Source organism: Lynx rufus, unplaced genomic scaffold (genome assembly GCF_022079265.1).
Source record: "Lynx rufus isolate CCGP_SWC_20201006 ecotype Redwood Valley unplaced genomic scaffold, mLynRuf1.p SCAF_3, whole genome shotgun sequence".
Lineage (NCBI taxonomy): Eukaryota > Metazoa > Chordata > Mammalia > Carnivora > Felidae > Lynx > Lynx rufus.
Window position 1 is genome coordinate 31,849,531 of NW_025814845.1, and position 20,718 is coordinate 31,870,248.

The 20,718-nt window shown below is 41.4% G+C and overlaps 1 protein-coding gene across 1 annotated transcript in view; it reads left to right on the forward strand.

Moving 5' to 3' along the window:
• LIMCH1 (LIM and calponin homology domains 1) overlaps nt 1–20,718 on the forward strand; it is a 330,288-nt gene that overhangs the window by 291,607 nt on the left and 17,963 nt on the right. The window contains exons 14-20 of the mRNA XM_047091336.1: nt 316–406; nt 2,291–2,454; nt 6,495–6,600; nt 11,569–11,609; nt 16,086–16,166; nt 19,305–19,397; nt 20,267–20,371. Of these exons, the coding sequence (XP_046947292.1) occupies nt 316–406; nt 2,291–2,454; nt 6,495–6,600; nt 11,569–11,609; nt 16,086–16,166; nt 19,305–19,397; nt 20,267–20,371 (681 nt within the window). The remainder of the gene's footprint in view (nt 1–315; nt 407–2,290; nt 2,455–6,494; nt 6,601–11,568; nt 11,610–16,085; nt 16,167–19,304; nt 19,398–20,266; nt 20,372–20,718) is intronic.

Sequence of the window (20,718 nt, forward strand, 5' to 3'; positions counted from 1 at the left end):
TGAAAACTCAGTGGTGATGGGAAAGGGAAAGTGGGATGTGCATCTGAGACAGTAAGAAAGGGTGGGGGTGCGGTGGGCACGTGTGACCTCATAATGCCCCTCTCCTCCTTCACAGTGTATCTCCTTCCAGCCAATCCAGCCTTTCACCGTAAAGCCGCCTAGGAAATTGAAAAGAATGAGTTCATACAGGCCGTTTACCTCGTTGGCCTAAAAATTCCTCTTCAAAAAGAAAGATAGAAATCTTTTGTCTTTTAGAACTACCAAAGGGATAATTTAGTCAAAGGGGAAAAAAAATCTTTTTTTTTTTTTTTTCAGGAAACCACTGAAGAAACTGAACCCAACAGTCAAGAAGATGAGAATGATGGCAAAGAAACACAGAAAGGGAATACAGAACTTGCCTCACCAGGTTTGTTTCCTAACAAACTAGTTTTAAAGGAAATCATGATAACTGTTAAGATACAATGAAAATAGAGTGAAGAATTTCTCCCACTGATCTGTAGAGATAGATGTAGGTAGAGTCAAGGCTCTACAATTGGGTGTGACTGTGCTGCCACCTAGAGACTTCCTGGGGAAATCCTGACCATAGGATTTATCTGGCTACAGAAACAGGAGCCCATACATCTTTGCTACTGTGGTATTTCTTGGTTTTTTTGAAAGCATATCTCCATCATCATAAAGATTATGTTTCCAAAAACAGTTATGCTAATAACTAGGGGTCATATTTTAATACACATAATATCAATAGGTAAGATATAAACCAAAAACACGTTATCAAAATAGACACTAAAATGATAAAGCTGGCAGACAGTTTAATAAAGTAATTTTTTTGTTTTTGCAAACATAAAAACTGCCCACCCTCTTCTAATACCAAATTATTTTTAAATGGCATTTTATTTTATTTTATATTTTATTTTATTTTATATTTTATTTTGTTTTATTTTATTTTATTTTATTTTATTTTATTTTATTTTATTTTTGAGACAGAGAGGGTGCATGCACAAGCTGAGAAGGAGCTGAGGGAGGGAGGGAGGGAGAGAGAAAGAGAGAGGGAATGGGAAAGAAAGAGAGAGAGAGAGAGAGAGAGAAAGAATCTTAAACAGGCTCCACGCTCAGCACAGAGCCCAATGCGGGGCTCAATCTCATGACCATGAAAAATCAAAAGTCAGACACTTGACTGACTGAGCCACCCAGGCACACCTAAAGTGGCATTTTATTTTTTTTTAATTTTTTTTTCAACGTTTTTTTTATTTATTTTTGGGACAGAGAGAGACAGAGCATGAATTGGGGAGGGGCAGAGAGAGAGGGAGACACAGAATCGGAAACAGGCTCCAGGCTCCGAGCCATCTGCCCAGAGCCTGACGCGGGGCTCGAACTCACGGACCGCGAGATCGTGACCTGGCTGAAGTCGGACGCTTAACCGACTGCGCCACCCAGGCGCCCCTAAAGTGGCATTTTAAAATAAATTAAATAGGGGTGCCTGGGTGGCTCAGTTGGTTAAGCGTCCGACTTCGGCTCAGGTCATGATCTTGTGGTCCATGAGTTTGAGCCCCGTGTCGGGCTCTGTGCTGACAGCTCAGAGCCTGGAGCCTGCTTCGGATTCTGTGTCTCCCTCTCTCTCTGCCACTGCCCTGCTCATGCTCTGTCTCTCTTTCTCTCTCAAAAACAAATAAACATTAAAAATTTTTTTCTTAATGAATTAAATACCATTATTACAAATTTTAGCATATGCTTTTTCCAAATAGATTGCACCTCCACATTTTCATATGCCCCTCACTCTAGAGAATACCTAATTCTTCCATATATATCAGAGAACACTTTATTTTCACTGCATTATATATACCACACACTCATTAACACATTTCAATGATGAAAATGTAACGGGTAAAAGGGGCATTGAAATTCAAAAGAAAGAGTCAAGCTGCCACTCAGTCGTTTGGAAAGAAAGTGTCTATAAGTATTCTCTCATCCAACCCACCTACCGTAATATTTTGTGTCAACATTTTGTCTCATGTTATGCTCTTCATATGGAAACTGACTCTTACTAAGAACTTAAATTTTTCATGGTGGGCTTCTTTATGTGTCTTATGTTGCTTGATTTCTTTTTAATGTCTTGAAAGAGACTGGCCAATTCTGACATCTCAGCCTCTTTATAACTCTCGTCACACTGTAATCCAACTTCTTATGGCCCAGGGCAGGATACGTGTTGGATGTATTTCATGGCAGCGCAGGGGAAATGGTCCTTCATGGGATGTCCTTCTTTTTCATGTTTCTGAATGTAACTCCATTTCAGAGCCACAGCATTTTACAACAACCGTGACTCGGTCCAGCCCGACTGTGCCCTTTGTGGAGTTTTCCTCAAGCCCCCGACTGAAGAATGATGTGCCAGAAGAAAATGACCAGAAGAAGCTGGAAAATGAAATGAGTGGAAAGGTGGAGTTGGTGCTGTCACAGAAGGTGAAGTACACAGTGTCCAAATTAGTGTGGCTTCATGTTGTAGCTGGCTTATGAAGGGAACTTATATCAGTGGCACTTGTTCATAATGAGGATTTATTTTCTCTCTGAGTCTATTCCTATCTTTAATCTGTATTTACTTCTAAATGCAACTATACTACATGTTCTTTCTTTTAAAAAAAAATGAAATGCATATAGAAAGATACACAGATTAAGTCACTTGGGCTGCTATAGCAGCCAGAGGCTGGGTGGCTTGTAAATAACAGACATTTACTTCTCACAGTTCTGGAGGCTAGAACTCCAAGATCAAGGTATCTGGTGAGGACCCACTTCCCAGTTCACAGGTGACTTTCTTGCAGTGCCCTCATTTGTTGGGTAGCGCGAGGGAGCTCTCTTGAGTCTCTTTTTATAAGGGCACGAATCACCTACCAAAGACCACCTCTTAATACCACTATCTCAAGGGTTAGGATTTCAACATGTGAATTTTGGGAGGCCACAAGCATTCATTCTGTAGCTATGCATTTTTTAAAACTTATATGTATATTTATAGTAATGTACCTGTAAATACATGACAAATCTGTCAAATAATATATGTAAACATATAAAAAATAATATATAAATTAAAAAATAGAAATAAAGCAAGAGAGGGCGCCTGGGTGGCTCAGTCGGTTAAGCGGCCGACTTCGGCTCAGGTCACGATCTCACCGTCCGTGAGTTCGAGCCCTGCATCGGGCTCTGTGCTGACTGCTCAGAGCCTGGAGCCTGTTTCCGATTCTGTGTCTTCCTCTCTCTCTGACCCTCCCCCATTCATGCTCTGTCTCTCTCTGTATTAAAAATAAATAAACGTTAAAAAAAACATTAAAAAAAAAAGAAAGCAAGAGAGATAGCCACTGAAACCTACCTCTACTAGTAGCAATTGATACATATTGGTTTATATATATTCATTCAACATCTTTTAAATTTTATTTCAAATAATTTTTAATTATGCAGTTATATATTTAAAAGAAAAATGTAATGGGCCTAAGCTTGCTTATCTGCAGCTTACTAAATATTCTCTCACATTTACCTGTTTTATAGCAATGATACTTCTGATGCCTCTGGACTTGCACAACAAGGAAACTAGAAAATTATTATTCTGATATAATGAGTTTTAATGTCTTGTTTTTATTAAATTTCTTCCTTGTTTAGAGTCTCATCTCATTCATACTAATTTGGTTTGTTTTCAGGCACAGTCTCAAAGTCTTCGTCTTTATTCCAGTTGCTCTCAACCTCGGCTACCCTTTAGAATTCAAAAAATACCAAGCGTGCTCCATATCAAATCAGAATTGCTGAGGGAAGGTCCCAGGCATCTGTATTTTTAAAAGCTCCCCTGGTGATTCCAAGAGGGCCACCAACACAGACAACCATGGGCTTGCACACTGGCGTACTGTATGTGGTGACATTCCAGCTTTAAGAATTAACCCTAAATTTGGATTGGACATTTTTACCACTTCTAGTTCCAGTTCATTCGTCATTTACTCAGCCAGTATTGACTGTGCACCTACTCTAAGCCAGGCACTGTACTAAACACTGGGTTTCAACAGCAAACAAGATACAGCCCCGGGCCTTATGGAGAGCACAGTGCTGTGTCCTAGGTAGAACGTCAAAAATGCCTGTTGTCTTGATGCCTTTGGGGGATTTCAGACTCCAGTTATTCCTCATTTTTATACATGGAGGATTAAGGAATGGTCTAGAGGTCTGAAAGTAGGAACTAAATCATAGGAAAACGTTGGGGGCAGGCAGGATTTCCCACCTTGGCAGATTTGCCTTATCCACATGACGCTTGTAGCCATTATTTCATTTTTATTCTTCCAAATGAACTTTTTCCCACTTAAATCTAAACTGGAAGGAAAACTGTCTCATCACTAAAAAATATTTTTTTATGAAACGAAGTAAACACAATAACTAAAAAGTATTAATCTGCATATCTCATCTGCCTAACCTCATCTGTGTGGTCTATCTTTAGACCACCAGGGTCATGTCTACCCTACTATGGAAAACACTGTTTTCAGGGGTTCTTAACTGTGTGTGTGTGTGTGTGTGTGTGTGTGTGTGTGTGTGTGTGTGTTTACCAGACCCTTTGGCATCTGGTAAACAGTATTCTCAAGATAATATTCTTAAAAGTATAAAATACACAAGATTACCACATTTTCCTACGTACCAAGTGCTATCAAGGAGATACACCCCTTAAATTCTGTTCTGTGGACTCCAGATTAAGAATCTCTACTAGTTGGTTAGCAGATGCAATAATGGTTTTGGATCCCAACGCTTTTTGTACACCATAAGAATCCCTCCCCTCTATTTTCCATCTGTGGAGTTAACACTTAGGAAAAAGGAGAAAGGTGATCACTGTGGTTGCAGCAGCTTTTGTCTTCTGACTTCTCTTGAGAGTGTTACCTTTATAAAACGAAGTGTTCATGCACATGGGCTGACCTTTTTATGTAGTGGTGATTTGGGGCATTTCTGCTAGTAACATTCATTTACAACTGAGCATCACTGAAACACTTTTTTTGTCAGTCTCAACTATGGAGGAAATGGTATAAGGTTAAGATTTGGGGCTTGTCAACTTTGGTAAGTCTAAGCCTTAGCCTTTGCTGCGTATTTAACATTGAAGTTCATTGGGACATCTGGTTGACCTCTGTAATGCAGAATGAAGTGATTAACTATTTTCTTCAAGATTCCATTAGGGCCAAATATATTATTCATAAAGAAAAATAAAATCCTACGAAGAAGAAATTATAGGCACGAAATCATCCTGAGAACCAAATCAGAGATCAGCTTATGATGAAACAAATGCTCTACAGCCTGACTTGCCCTGTTTGCTATCAAGTTAGTCTACTGGGAACACAGCCACTAGCCAGAGTGAACCCGGGCAAGTCCTGTAAGCAGCCGAAAGGACACGAACTGATATAGCCATGCCCTTCCTTCTGATCGTTGCTCGGAGTCTACTGACTCTTGTTTTAGACATCAGTTTGGTAATCTGGTCTTTCAGCAGTTGATTGGAAGCAATAAGTCAGAAGGAAGGTGCTTCTTCCGCCCAAAGCCATTCAGATTGGGGAAAAACAAAATAAGATTAGATAACAATAAGAAGAAAACAATCTATTTCTACAAAGCAAACAGAAGAATTCATAAAGCTTAAAATTTTGAAACTATTTGCCATAAGGACAAGTGGTCTAATCTGCCTCAACAATCCCCTAATGGCACCATTGCTAGGACACTAGTGGATGGTAGTTATTTAAAACGACACTTCTGTGTCAACAAGCAAAATATATTGCCTTTAATGTGCTCTGCATAAGTTTGTGGGAGGGTAGTGTACTGTCTTGAGAATAATGTTCACTAGAAGGTGATATTATTTTAATACTCAGCACTTACATGGTAAGATTTATTTTATCTTATGTGGAGCATCTCACTTTCTGATGTTACAAAATCAGTATTATGTAGTACCAAGAAGAGGATATGTGGTTGATTGATCAGAAAATAGTACAGAATGGTGTATAATCCCGAAGATAGAATATTATCTTCTGGGTTTGGAGAAAAGTGATCATCATACTTCTATGCTCTAGTTTGATTTCTCTGAAAAAAATTGGCCTCTATATATTTTTTTAATGTTTATTTATTTATTTATTTATTTTGAGTGAGAGAGAGAGAGAGAGCATGAGCAGGGGGAGGGGTAGAGAGAGAGGGACACACGGAATCCCAAGCAGGCTCCAGGCTCTGAGCTATCAGCACAGAGCCCAATGTGGGTCTTGAACTCACAGACCACGAGATCATGAACTGAGCAGAAGTTGGACGCTTAACCTACTGAGCCACCCAGGCACCCCAGGCCTCTATATTAATGTAGAAAACACAAAAGAGTTTTGGGGAAGGGGCAAAATTTTCCATTTAAAAGTTAAACATTTGGGTTTATTGACTTATGTAATAGCTATGGTTCTTAAATTGTATTTCACCTGTGCAATTTTTAATGGAAAATATTAGAATGTTTCTGTTTGTTGCCCGTGATCCAGGTGGGAAAGCCAAAATCGCCAGAGCCAGAAGCAACCCTGACGTATCCATTTCTGGACAAAATGCCTGAAACCAACCAATTACATTTGCCAAATCTCAATTCTCAAGGTAAAATAAAAGAAATATTTTATTAGCTCTGCCTGTTCTCCTGGGCCCATCTGCAGTAAAATATTCTTTATTTTAAAGGAAGACTACCTCCTTTATGTTAACATCCCTTTAGCCATGGTGTTTGCAAGAATCCGTGGTGGCTAAATTAAACAACTTCAGAATGGAAATCTGGGATCGCACTGTCTATGTGGCCCAGCCAGAAACCCAGCTACTGACACTGTTTTGTCAGCCCGGCGCTGTAGGCACAGTAGGACCTACACAAGTGTTTGATACCTTAAAAGAGTTTTATTGGCTCCAAAATGTTTTTTAAAATTACAAAATAAAAAATCAATAACTTTAATAAAAAGTTTATCATCTTAATGGTTATGTCAACTTCATTAACTGTTAATTATCTCATCTTTACAAAATACTCATTTCCTGGGGCGCCTGGGTGGCGCAGTCGGTTAAGCGGCCGACTTCAGCCAGGTCACGATCTGGATCAGCCAGGTCCGTGAGTTCGAGCCCCGCGTCAGGCTCCAGGCTGATGGCTCAGAGCCTGGAGCCTGTTTCCGATTCTGTGTCTCCCTCTCTCTCTGCCCCTCCCCCGTTCATGCTCTATCTCTCTCTGTCCCAAAAATAAATAAACGTTGAAAAAAAAAATTCAAAATACTCATTTCCTTTGACAATTTGACTCCTTTGGAAGAAAATCAGATTTTCTTACTCCATAATAATTCCCGGGTGTGCATGACGATTACTGAGAAGTCATTCACAATCATAGATTAAACGTGTTCGGCAAACTCCCCAGGTAACTCACAGGCCATGTACAGGTTGTGAATTTACCCCTTTACTCTTTAATAAGAGTTCCACTTGAATCTCTTTATCCTTGTGAAAAACTCAGGTGCCCACAACTACCAGAAAGGAGCCTTAGGGGTGTGAACAGGATAGGGGAGTGTCCTGAGAATTCCCTGCCTGTTCTGCAAAACAGATAGACTCCTGGGCATTACTGGTGTGAGTTCTCTCTCCAGATGTGAAAACAGCTAGAGTTTAGGAGGCAAGAGCGGTGAGGTTTCTTGTTTATCTTTTTCTAATGTCCTCTTCCCAGTACACTTTACAGATTTATCAGCTCAGGCAAAGAGAAGATGCTACAGGGTCATTGTGGCTGGGGATTTATTTTTACTTTTTTCTTTTCAAGGATGGGCAGCTATTTGGGGCCACAATTGGCAGAATCTCGGTTGGCTTCCTTTAGCCCTGGTTGATGGCTGGGTGATAAGGTGGGCTCTATTTGTATAACAGGAAGTACTTTGGAGGGAATTAATTAGTACATACACTGATGATCTCTGGTTCCTTAATGTGGAAAAAAGTTCAATACTGCCTTCCAAGCATTTGTTTTAAATTTGTCGGCCCTACTGTCCTGAGGGGAATTGACAAAAATAAAGTCTTCTAACTGGGCCAGCAATTGACCATATTTAGACAGGTTTTAATCCTGCCCTATTTCTACCACTTTTTAATTGTGTGGAGAAGTAATAGAGAGAGGAAGTATATATTTTAAGCCATCTTAATTAGTTTTCTTGTCTCACATGTTTTTACATTCTGTTACCTGTTGTGCATTTCAACTTTGCGAAATGTGCTGTTAATTAAGGGACTTTACATCATGCTTTATCTAAGTTGAATGATAAAAAGTAAAATTTAGTAGCACTAGAGAATTTCAAAAATTAGTCTTCAAGATAGAACTATATTCGATGTACACTTGTTCTGTACTCCTGTCCGGTTCACGGAAGCTGTAATGATGGCTGCAGGCTCTGGAGACAATGCTTGGGTTTGAATTCTTGCTCATCTAGTTCTTAGCTGTGTGATCTTCCCCACCAAGATCTCCTAATCTCTTATCATCACCTGTAAACTGTAAAATGGAAACAATAGTACCAACTTCATAAGAGTTTTGGAATAATTAAATGAGATAAACAAACAAAAAAAGAGTGTTTAGTTCAATACCTGCCCCAGAATAAGCACTAATAATATAATCTGGTAGTTTCAGAATAGTAGGAATAGAAGTACAGAGCAAGACACCAGGCAATAATAAGCTATTCCTTTTTAAATTTATTTTTAAATGTAATGTAATGTACTTACATATATTTTTGAGAGAGAGAGAGAATGAATCCCAAGCAGGTTCTGCAGTCAGTGCAGAGCCCAACACAGGGCTCAGTCTTACAAACTGTGAGATCATGACCTGAGCTGAAGTCAGGAGTCAGATGCTTAACCGACTGAGCCACCCAGGTTCCCAGTAATAAGCTATTCTTAAATGCTTGTCTTAAAATAAGAATGGATACTGTAAAGATATGGCTTTAAGCAGTAATTTTCAAATATGAGTACGTGCCAGGGTTCCCTACAGGATTGGTTAAAACACAGGTCCCTGGGTTCCATTCCTACAGTGTCTGAGTAGGCCTGGGCTGGGGCCAGAGTATTTGCATTTCTAACAAGTTCCCAAAGGTGATGTTGTTGCTGGAGATCCAGGGACCACACTCTGAAAACCACTGACTTGAAGTGTGTGTTTTAATTGCTGACCAAAGACATTGTCAAGAGAGTAATACTTTGTTTACAGTGAATAAATTCCTATCTTCGAGAAGAAAAGGCCTCTAATAAATGTAACCTTAAAAGACAGAATTTGTCTTAAATTGGGAGGGGAGGGGGGAAGTATAGGGCTTTACCCAGATATAAAAAGTCAGAGGGAGTGGGAGATACGGGCTTCCAGGTATGGAATGAGTAAGTCACCGGATGGAAAGAAAGTACAGCTCAGAGAATACAGTCCATGGTATTGTGACAGCGTTGTGTGGTGACAGATGATGGCTATACTTGTTCTATGTGTATGTGCTATAGCATACTGTATAGAGTTATCCATCACTGTGTTGTGCATGAAACTAATATTGTGCATCAGTTTCAATTTAAAGGAAAAAGTCAGTGGAACTATGTAAGTGACTGGTCTGTGGTCACACATCAAGTCCAAAGAAGCTATACATTTAGGATCAGGAATCTTGGAGCCATACCTAATACTCTCTCCCTTAGACAATGATATCTCCCCCATTTCTACAAACTCGTACGTTTATAGACTGATTTACAGGCTACTGAAGATCTGGTGGTGGGCCCTAATGATATTTCACAGATTCCCCCTAAGCGCGCGCGCGCGCACACACACACACACACACACACACACACACACACAGGGAGTCTCTTTTTAATTTATTTTTCTTTTATTATTTAAAAAAAATTTTAATGTTTATTTATATTTTTGAGAGAGAGAGCATGAGCAGGGAGGCGCAGAGAGAGAGGAAGACACAGATTCTGAAGCAGGCTCCAGGCTCTGAACTGTCAGCACAGAGCCCGACGTGGGGCTCAAACTCATGAACTGTGAGATCATGACCTGAGCCGAAGTCGGACACTTAACCGACTGAGCCATCCAGGCGCCCCATAAGTAGCCTTTAAATAATCTGAAAACATTCACAGAATACATTTGAAGGTGATAGTTTTCCTTTTCTCAACTATCTCCCAGCAGTTCAAAGATATATTGGTGTTTTGGGAAAATACATGCACATTTTAAAACTGATGTCTTTGAACTGAGAATGATGTGAGAGTTGCACAGGGCCCAGTTTAAGGATGTAAATGCTGACCATGAGCTTGTGTCTATACAGACAGACATCTACACATCCTTTTGCTATACACATGCATAACTTTGGCCTCAGACTTCCATACATATGCTTTATAAAGGATAGAAAAGAATCATTGAACTCATCTCTGCTGTCTTTTATACTTTCCCAGTGTTCTCCAAAAGCAATTTAAACTGTGCGTTTTGCTCTTGCAGAGCGTATCATCCTATCATTTGAGATTTCACTTTTAACAGTATCACCATTAAGTATGCGCCTATAAAATTTCACCTAACGCCAAGGAAGACCAACCACGGCAGGAACTGTCCCATTTCTACTGGCTTTTGTCCATGTCTTCAGGTTTTGTATGAGTTTTATTGGGATATTTTGTACTTTAGAGTCCCTCCTTCTCAACTCTTGTATCGACTACAGCCAAACGTCCTTCAGTACTTGAGAGCGTGGTTCTATCCAATTCTCACCCCGTCCTCATGGTTTTCTGTTTGTTCTGTTCTGCCATCTGATCTAGAGTCGCCTGGCATTGCCAGTGTTCCGCTTAGAGTTCAGAACTCTTGGCGACGTTCCCAGTTTTTCTCCCAGTCAGGTAAAATGCATACTGGGTAGCTGTATCTCTTTTGTGCAAAAATCCATGTTGGGGGCAGCCGATACTGTCTGGTATTCTTCTTCATTTCTGATTTCAGAAAAAAAAAAAACGCTTGTTTCTGACACACAGTTAGCAAAGAGCTGGTTCTTTGGTAACAGTACCAGTTATACTAAAATTGGAAGGAAATGCATAGAATTTTATTTTGATTTTGAAAATCTAAAGACGTAATATTCAGCTCTTTCTTTAAAAAAAAAACAAAAAAATAGGCATTCAAAATCATTTTTTCTGCTCTTCTCTTTTTTTTTTTTTTTGTAAACAAAGGTTAGAAGTATTTGCCAGGAACCGGTAATGGTTCTCTTGTTAACTGTGTCCCTCTCTTTACTTTCTGGATGGTGTCTGGCCTCTCCCTGTATGATAATTCTCCATGTCAGACAGTGAGGGAACCAGGCAAGCAAGCTGGAATGCAAGGGGCATTAGAAACCAGCACCTATAATTTTTGCTTCTTATAGTCTAGTCTCTGGTGCTAATTGATGTGATCAATCATATGACACTGGTCATAACTCCTTTTGGTGATGGGTACAAATTGCTTCAAGGGTCTGCTTTGTTATGATCTTCTAATGCTCTTGGCTTACCAAAAAAAAAAAAAATTGATCTAAGGCTGACATAGGAACCACCCTCCACTCAGAGGATCAGAGAGAAACACTGTCAGCAGCTGCTTAATCTTCTTTTTTTTTCCTTTTCTTTCTTTCTGTACAGTGGATTCTCCAGGCAGTGAAAAGTCACCTGTAACGACACCTGTAAGTAGCTGTGTGATTTTAATTTATAAAGTATTTTATTTGCTTAAAAAGAATTCAATCAAAAATGGACTCTAAATGATTATAAAAGAATAATTAAAAGTCTTGTGTAATGCTCTCAGGTGCAATGTGAGGAAAGACATTATACGGGTGGTTTATCCTTACACAGAGTTGTGATATGCCTGGAAACAAAATGGTAAGTGAGTTAGGAAAGTAAAATCTGATGAAGGTGACCATAGGAATTAGTATTAAAACATGCAGCTCCTATCAGCATTCAACATCATTGTTTTAACCGAGGGTAATACTTCAATACTTGAACATAGTGTACTGTCGACAGACAGGGCGCAGCTAAAACTCCCTGGGAGACCCACGCTGCCCCTGTTCACTCCTTTTCACAATGAGTATCTTGAATAATATTAACTGTATGTTTAGTTTTCAATATTTTCTTTCAATTACATCAAAAAAAGTCATTTGCTAAAAGTAAACATTATGACACATGATGCTGTGGCAACCGCTTGCTGCTGAATTGTACGTGAACGCTCTCTGTAGACCTGACTTTTCTCTGAACTGCGTGTTCCCAGTGCTGGGCCTGGCACCTTGTTCAGCCTCTGAAACTCCACTGGCTTTGGAGACTTCCTCGATGGCACAATCAACTGTAGCATTTCCCCGGAGCCCCCGAGGTGTAGCCACATAATCACCGTTGCACCTCTGATTCCAGATTTACTAACATATGACCCTGCAGATGTTATATAACTTCTTTGGACCTTATATTCCTTGATTATGCAATGAGATCATAATCTCTCCTTTCAGGATGTTGTGAGCTTTAATCGAAATAATTACATGAAGCCTCTAACACAGTGCCTGATCCATGAACAAATCCTCCCAGTGGCTAATCCAAAAGGCCCACCATAGCCAATAGGAATTCTTTTTTTTTTTTTTAATGTTTGTTTATTTTTGAGAGAGAGTGTGTGCAAACGGAAGAGGGGCAGAGAGAAAGGGAAGCAGAGGATCCGAAGCAGGCTCTGTGTTGACAGCAGAGGCCAATGTGGGTCTCAAACTCATGAATCGTGAGGTCATGACCTGAGCTGAAGTCAGATGCTTAACTGACTGAGCCATCCAGGGACCCCGCCAATACCAATTCTTATCTATAGGTACATTGTCTCACTCTGAGAAGTCCTGAGTGTCTGTGCAGAATGGGGAAGGGTCACACAGCCCTAAGTATTTCCAGCCACATTCCAGAACTAGCAACCACTTGTGCAGGCTGAGTCTCCAGCCAATACTGGGAATCTTGAGTTTCTCAGGAAGCTGGGTATACTCCCGGTGCATGGGAACCCCCAGAAGGATCCCAGAGGTGGCATCCTTGGCACATTAAGAGTATACGAAACACATTGATTTCCATCTTAATTTACATGGGAGCAACAGAGTCATATTGTTCTTACAAGAACCCTAGGCAGGGGTGGAGGGGAAGGGTGCCCTGAAGAGATACGTCCTTATTTCTGGCTTATGGAAACTAGAACAAGAAAGAAACAAATTACTGACCTATATAAGTGAATTCTCTGAAAATACCCACCCAAATTTGACATTCTTTCAATGATAGCTCTTCATAGAACAGAAAAATAAGTGACATTTGAAAATAAGAGAAGCTTGAAGAGGAACTAAGCTTGGATTATGCTGACCTCAAAAGATCAGAACACTTGCAGTCAGACTTGGAGTGGCCTGGCTCAGCATCTAGAAAGGGGAGAGAAGGAGATGCATTCCTTGGCCTGAGGTGATTCCATCCATCTATTCAACAAACATCTGTTGAAGGCCTAAAAGTGCACGGTCTTGGGATACTTAGGGGGATAAGGGTCCTCTCTGCCTAGGAAACCCCAGGCCAAAGAAAGTACAGATTTGTAAACAGATAAATTATAGAACAAAGTGGGCTAAATGCTCTTCACTCTGACTTTCTCTAGCAGCTTTTAGATCTCTTTTATGATAGTTATCACACTGTCTTCTGGTGTCATTTATACATTGGTCACTCCTTCACAGCCACCCTCCCCACACACTCAGTTGTGAGCTCCACAAGGCTGGGACCCTTGGCCAGCTGGTATCCCCACCTGGCCCACACTGGTGCTCAGCAAATAGTCACCAAAGGAAGGAGCGGGATCACTTTGCTTTCCCTTTTGTTTATCACGCAAGTATCTTCCTCTTTATCTTTCTTCCTCTGAAGACACTATTTTTGTCTTCCTTTTTAACAAATATTCCCTATTTTCTTCTGTGCTCAATCTCCCTACCCCACACTGCTCCCTTCTGTCTGCTCACACTACTTATTCTTGCAATTACTGCCTGGTAAAATCTGAAAATTGAATAATTCCTAATTGTTGTTCTTTTTTCCGCCACGATTGGACAGACTCTCCCCACCGGACTCCCTATGGCTTTGTTCACAGAACCACACCCTTTTCCTTAAAAGACAAAGAAGGGTCATTCCTTCGAGAGGTGTTCTGAACACTTAAATGGCTTCTTAGTTTTAGGAAAATGCCAAGTGGAGCCAACCTTTAACACTGTTAATTCCTAATTTATTATCTGGAATCCCATTTGGATGACATTTTATGATCATCCAAGGAAATTTGGGAAATTTTGAATTATATACAGTTAAATATCTTAAATAGCTTTTCTCCTGCATAACCTGTCAGAGCCTTTACTTTACTAATTGCAGTATGAATCCCAAGAGTGGTGTATAGGAAATACATTTCCCTACCTGATTTGCCCACCTTGCCTTGATTTTTTGTGGGTATCATCCTAACCATTTGCAGGTACCATAACAAGAGTACCAATGGAGGCTCACATTTCATGTGTCAGCATACATTAAAGTTATAAATATTTATCTTGTTATAACTCAAGCAACACCCATGGCTGGCCTGCATTCTCAGCCCGGAGACACTTCCTTGGGCCAGCTCGGCCCTTGTCCACCTAAGTGGTAGCATGGATCTGTTGGGGGCAGGGCAGAGCCGAGGGTGAGCTGGCCCAGGTGTCTTGGGCAGTAACTAGACCCATCTAAGCCTCGGACAGAACTGACCCTGTCCAGCTGCTCAGGCAGCTCAGGTCGATAGATTCTGTCTGCTGCCCACCACCCCCAGGCCCTCCCCCTCCTCTCTAATTCCGCCAGCCTCATCTTGCTTTTTTCTTTCTAGATTCCTAGACAGTTCTAGGTGCTTCCCCAAACCAGCCCATCAGAATAGAGGGAAGGGAAGAAGCACAGTTAGTGGGGAACGTGGTTTGCTTTGGCACCTCCCCCTGGGTGTTGGGAGAGGCCAAGTTTAAATGTGGCCAGTTTCCCAGAGGCCAGCTGTGATCTCTCTTCCCCTGTGGACCTGCTCCGTCTTGTATATTGTGTGACCCAGTTGCCCACTTTGGTTCTTGCATCCTTCTCCCGTTGTTCCCATTCATTCATTGCTGTTCACAAAACCCTTAAAAAAAAAAAAAAAAGTCTTTAAGTTTGTATGTTGGTTATTCGGCACCAGGGCAGGAACTCCCTCTTGCCTGAATCACAGGTGATGCTGGTGAGCATTGGTGAGTTAAATAACCCACTTTAGAGACAGCTGTGATGGAAAAGCAATAGCAGCATAAAAGATGAGTTTTGGGGGCTCCTGGTTGGCTCAGTCGGTGAGGTGTGCGACTTCGGCTCAGGTCATGATCTCACTGTTGGTGAGTTCGAGCCCCGCATCGGGCTCTGTGCTGACAGCTCAGAGCCTGGAGCCTGCTTCAGATTCTGTGTCTGACTCTCTCTCTCTGCCCCTCCCCTGCTCGTGCTCTGTCTCTCTCTCTTAAAAATAAATAAACATTAAAAAAAAAAAAAAAAAGATGAGTCCTATAGGGGACACCTCGGTGGTTCAGTCAGCTAAATGACCTTGATTCAGGTCATGATCTCACAGTTCATGAGTTTGAGCCACTTAATGCTGACGGCTCAGAGCCTAGAGCCTGCTTCAGATTCTGTGTCTCCCTCTCCCTCTCTCTGCCCCTCCCCCACTTGACTCTGTCTCTCTCAAAAATAAATAAACATTAAAAAAAAAAAAAAGATGAGTTGTATAGTATGGCAAACACCACTTCTCACAAAATACAGTTCTGCTGAAATAAGCATTCCGATTTGCTTGGACCAGGATCGATACGCAGAATGAGTATCTCATGCTTAGAAGCGTGCATACATTTAAGAGATCACTTCTAAAAGAAATGAAGCCAAAGCCTTCCCATGCCAGGGGTTAGTTACTTCATGTTTTCATTAGCTGCAAAAAGGTTCACAGATCATACCAGCTTCCTGGAAGTAAACCAAAGAGGAATTAGGATTAAAAAGTGGTTTCCGGCAGCAAAGAGGGTCTTTAAGACATGTGGAGGCTTCAACTTCTGTATGTCGGAGTGCCAGTCTGTAAGCTAATTGCGTCCCTTGCCCTGTCCTGGCCTTGAGGACGTGGCTTAGTTCTGATCGTGGTTTTATTTTCTAAGCAGTTTAAATTCTGGGCATGGGACCCAGAAGAGGAACGTCGGAGACAGGAAAAATGGCAGCAGGAGCAGGAACGTTTGCTCCAGGTAGGACTGGGCTTACTGCTTTGTTATTTTCCATTAGATGATGCTCTCATCGTCACTGTTAAATAAGTTTTTAGCACAGGAAAGCATGGAATTGGATTCTTCTCAGAAGTTGGTGAGTCTAAGGCCATTCCCTTGGTACCAGTGCACCCGTGTCCTGTGTCTGATTCCTCCTGCCAGAGTTTACACTGATGAACACAATGAAAAAGCATTTCACTTAAAAAAAAAGAAAATCCAAGGGGGCACCTGGCTGGTTCAGTCGGTAGAGCATGTGACTCTGGATCTTGGGGTTGTGAGTTTTAGCCCCACGATGGGTGTAGAGATTACTTAAAAATAAAATCTAAAAAGAAAAAACCCAAGTATTAGGGGCCAACCCACCCATTCATCACCTCCTTAGTTGCCACTCAAATTCCAGTCCAAGTAGCAGTGGGGATGAATGATCAAAAACTATTTGGTAGCATACATGTGAAATAAAATGTGGCCTGGGTCTTGTTCCTTCAGTGGAAATGTTTGCTCCATGTTTGAGTAAAGGCTGCTCATTTTTAACCCTAGAAAACTTTTGGGAGTAAATTGATCATGGTGCTGCTTGTTCCAAGCCAGTTTTGTAGAGTAATGAGGATTCCAAAAGTAACCTACTAATCTTAGAAACTAACCTGAGTACTTGCATGTGCCAAGAACTGGCATATTTGTTGGTGCTTGATACATCTAGTTTAATCCTCATAAAACTCTTCAAAGTATGCCTTATAGTCCAAGTATGCAACTGAAGAAACTAAGTTTCAAAGAAGTTAAGGTCATACAGCTAACAGTTGTTGAGCCTGGTTTCAAATACAAGTCTGTATGAGTTTAAAACTCATGTTCTTTCCGCTGTATTCCAACTAGTGCTGATTTTACCAAAAGAGCGTAAAGAAAAAGAATGTTAAATCTCATGAATTTTGATGACTTTAGGCTGGTGTGTTTTACTTCTTTTTCCTTATCTTTTTGCTTTGACCGCCACTCTTGGCTTAATTCCCAGGGGCTGGGAGCAGGGGTCAGTTTAGATAGTTAATTATAGTGTAGCTTTAGGTCTGCCAGTTAAGTTTAACACTTTTCAAAATTGCACAGGGTTAAATCTTTAACCCAACGTGCACAGGGATAAATACCCACAAATTAGTGAGAACCCAGATTGAGCAAAGTCCCAGAACTGTGGGGACTTTCAGGTCCACTGGGAGAACCCAGACCAGCCACGGGCATCTACTGTTCCCTTGGAACTCAGATGCCCATTGCCCAGCTAAGCGGTGAACAGCTAAGAGTCAGAAATCCCACAAAGAAGACAAGCAAGCGTGCTTCCCAGGGTGGCACTCTGTCACTTACAGTCTCCAAGGAGGCCACCATTACAGATGCAGACATATGTGTTGTTCTTATCCCACCAAATTGTTACGCAGCGTGGCACTGCAGGGTTGTGAGCTTTGGGGCGAGGTGCCTGTGTGAGCCTGCCGGTGTGGGCACGCGTGTGTTCACGCATGTGTCCACACGTGTGTGCACGTGCTGGTGTGTGTACACGTGTGGGTTGGTATGTGCTGGTGTGTGTGTGTGTGTGGCATAGATGTATGGCATCTTTCACTCCCTCACTCAGTTCATCCTCCTGGTGAGGGGAGGATGTGATGTGAGCTCCTAGAACCAATAAGCCTAAGCTTTGCTTGTTTTTCAGTTTCTGTTAAGTGTTAGAGTCTGTTGCCTCTCTCTGAAAGGCCCCTAAAGTCCCTCTCAGAAACTTGATAAGATTAGGTTTTGATAACATTTTTACCTAGAGTTAAAAGCTGGCCGTGGGTTGGCCAACAATGGCTTTTCCAGAACATTAATAAGAACATCAGGCTCCAGGCAATCCCGGTAGAGCCCTTTTGCTCCTAAGATAATGACATCACAGGTGATACCTGGAGGAAATCTCAGTGCCTTCTCCAGCAAGATAGAAGCAGACTTGTTTTAGCCTCAGAGAGAAGATTGACAGTAATTAGACTAAAATATTCGACTGTGTGTGGTACACTTCAGTGATGCCATTGTCTCTGGCATGTCACAGGCACCATTCCCAAGACATCTGGGGTGTCAGCTCCCATTTTAGGCACTAATTTTAATCTCCATTTATTCATTTCTTCTAGTCAGCTGTCCAAGGGACTCCAGGCACATTTTTGAAGCCATCCTTATTCAGAGTATTTTTTCCCCCCAGAAGTGGTGACTGGTGTTGTATTGTTTCCGAAAACAGTAATGGCAGTTCTGATGCTGGAGCCTTCTAATGGGCTGTTTACAAGCTACTCTTAATTCAGAAGTTACTTAAACCTGGGAAGATTCCATTCTGGGAGAATGGCTACAAGCAAAGAGTAACTCAGCTCCTCAGCTAATTATCATCTTGTCCACTTTGGACCTTTCTGCATTGTGTGTCTTGAAACCCACAAGGTTTTGTTGTTGTTTGGTTGGTTTCTGGTTTGTCTTTTTTTTTTTTTAATTTTTTTTAACGTTTATTTTTGACACAGAGAGAGACAGAGCATGAACGGGGGAGGGTCAGAGAGAGAGGGAGACACAGAATCTGAAACAGGCTCCAGGCTCTGAGCTGTCAGCACAGAGCCCGACGCGGGGCTCGAACTCACAGACCGCGAGATCATGACCTGAGCCGAAGTCGGCCGCTTAACCGACTGAGCCACCCAGGTGCCCCTCTGGTTTGTCTTTTATCAGACCCTCTCAGTGGCAACATATTTCTATCAGTGAAATGGCAACACTCCTCTCTGAAGGGCTCAGTAGAAACAAACCATCAGTTTAGTCTGCCTCCCAGGACAAAAACCAAGTGAAGGAAGATCTTACAGTCTGGTAGTCCTTCTATCGTTTCTCTTTCCATAAGCAAATGTCCACTCATATATCTGAAAACAATTCTATAGCACACCAACAGCAGAAAATTGTTGTTCTCTGGTAGGATTTTTAGGCTCCTAACATGTTGGGAGTACCAACAAAATAGCATTCCCCTTTTGCTGTGTGAATGGATTAGACTCAGAACGTCGTAGCAAGATAGTCTTGTGATAAATTGTTCATGGTGGTTTAGAGGTGGGAGAGAAATGTCCCAGTGATGTACGTGTGCCATGGTCAGTTCAAGAACTATCTGTGGAAATTCTGTAACAGGAGAGATACCAGAAGGAACAGAACAAGCTGAAAGAAGAGTGGGAAAAGGCTCAGAAGGAGGTGGAAGAGGAGGAACGCAGATACTACGAGGAGGTAGGAAATTCCCAAGAAGGAATTTGACTTGTAGTTTTGATTCCTCAGATTCTATCAACGCATTTTTTGTCCGTGGTACCTGTATGCATGCGGCTGTGTCTGATTCTCCTTACCCACAGCCGACCCCTGTCTACTTCTCCGAAGAGTCATCTCCTATAGACTCTGAAAGACCACAATTCCCCCCAAATATAGTTTGTGGTAAGGGCATGTTGAGTCACGGTCAGGGGCGACAATATAATTTTATCTTTTCTCTATGCAGAGAGTCAGATTCTTGACTTACCTTAGAGAGATGACATGAAAGTATTTATTTGTGGGTTGCTTTGAGGAAAGCGTGTTTGGGAGTAGTCAGTTCATTTGGGGAGGATGATTTTGGTAGTGAGGCTAAGTGGATCCTTCCCACTGCATTCACTGTATGGCACTAGAGAGATTCGGAGGGAGGAGAATTTGGTTTTGTTTGTCTCATTTCTTTAGGTGAACAAACCAGACCACATTAGAGAATTAGAAGGGAGCTACATTTAATGTATATTATCTAAAATTTGTTTATGATTAATTTTCTGGATTTATCTTTAATCATTTTTCTGCATAATCTGATCCCTAAAATCATTTCCAATTAGGCTTCTTGAGTCAGACTAAGTAATTCACAAAGACTTTGTTTTTCTAAACCAAATGCTAATTTCTAAAATCGTTGCCCATAGAAAATGTTATCTGATTTACATCCTTTTGGGAAATAATACCTTTTGTTTTTAGTGCCCTGCTTCTTTGCACATAATTCCAATATTCTTTTCCTAAAGTTCCTTAATGAAATTTTTCTCATGACAAATATGATTTTATATTTTCTCCCTTTCATTAATTCCTATTCTTCCCTTTAGGAGCGCAAAATAATTGAAGACACTGTGGTTCCATTTACCGTTTCTTCAAGTTCTGCAGACCAGCTGTCTACGTCTTCCTCTGTGACTGAGGGCAGTGGGGCAGTGGTGAGATCATAGATTAAAAGCAATTTTTGAGGGATGCCTGGGTGGCTCAGGTGGTGGAGTGTCCGACTCTTAACTTTGGCTCGGTGATGATCTCACAGTCATGGGTGTGAACCCTGCCTCAGGCTCTGCAGTGAGCATGGAGCTTGCTTCAGATGCTCGCTCTCTCTCTCTCTCTCTCTCTCTCTCTCTCTCTGCCCCTCCCCTGCATTCTCTCTGTCTCTCTAATTAAAAATATAAAAATTAAAAATAAAATTGGGGCGCCTGGGTGGCTCAGCCAGTTAAGCATCCAACTTCAGCTCAGGTCATGATCTCGCGGTTTGTGGGTTCGAGCCTCGCTTCGGGCTCTG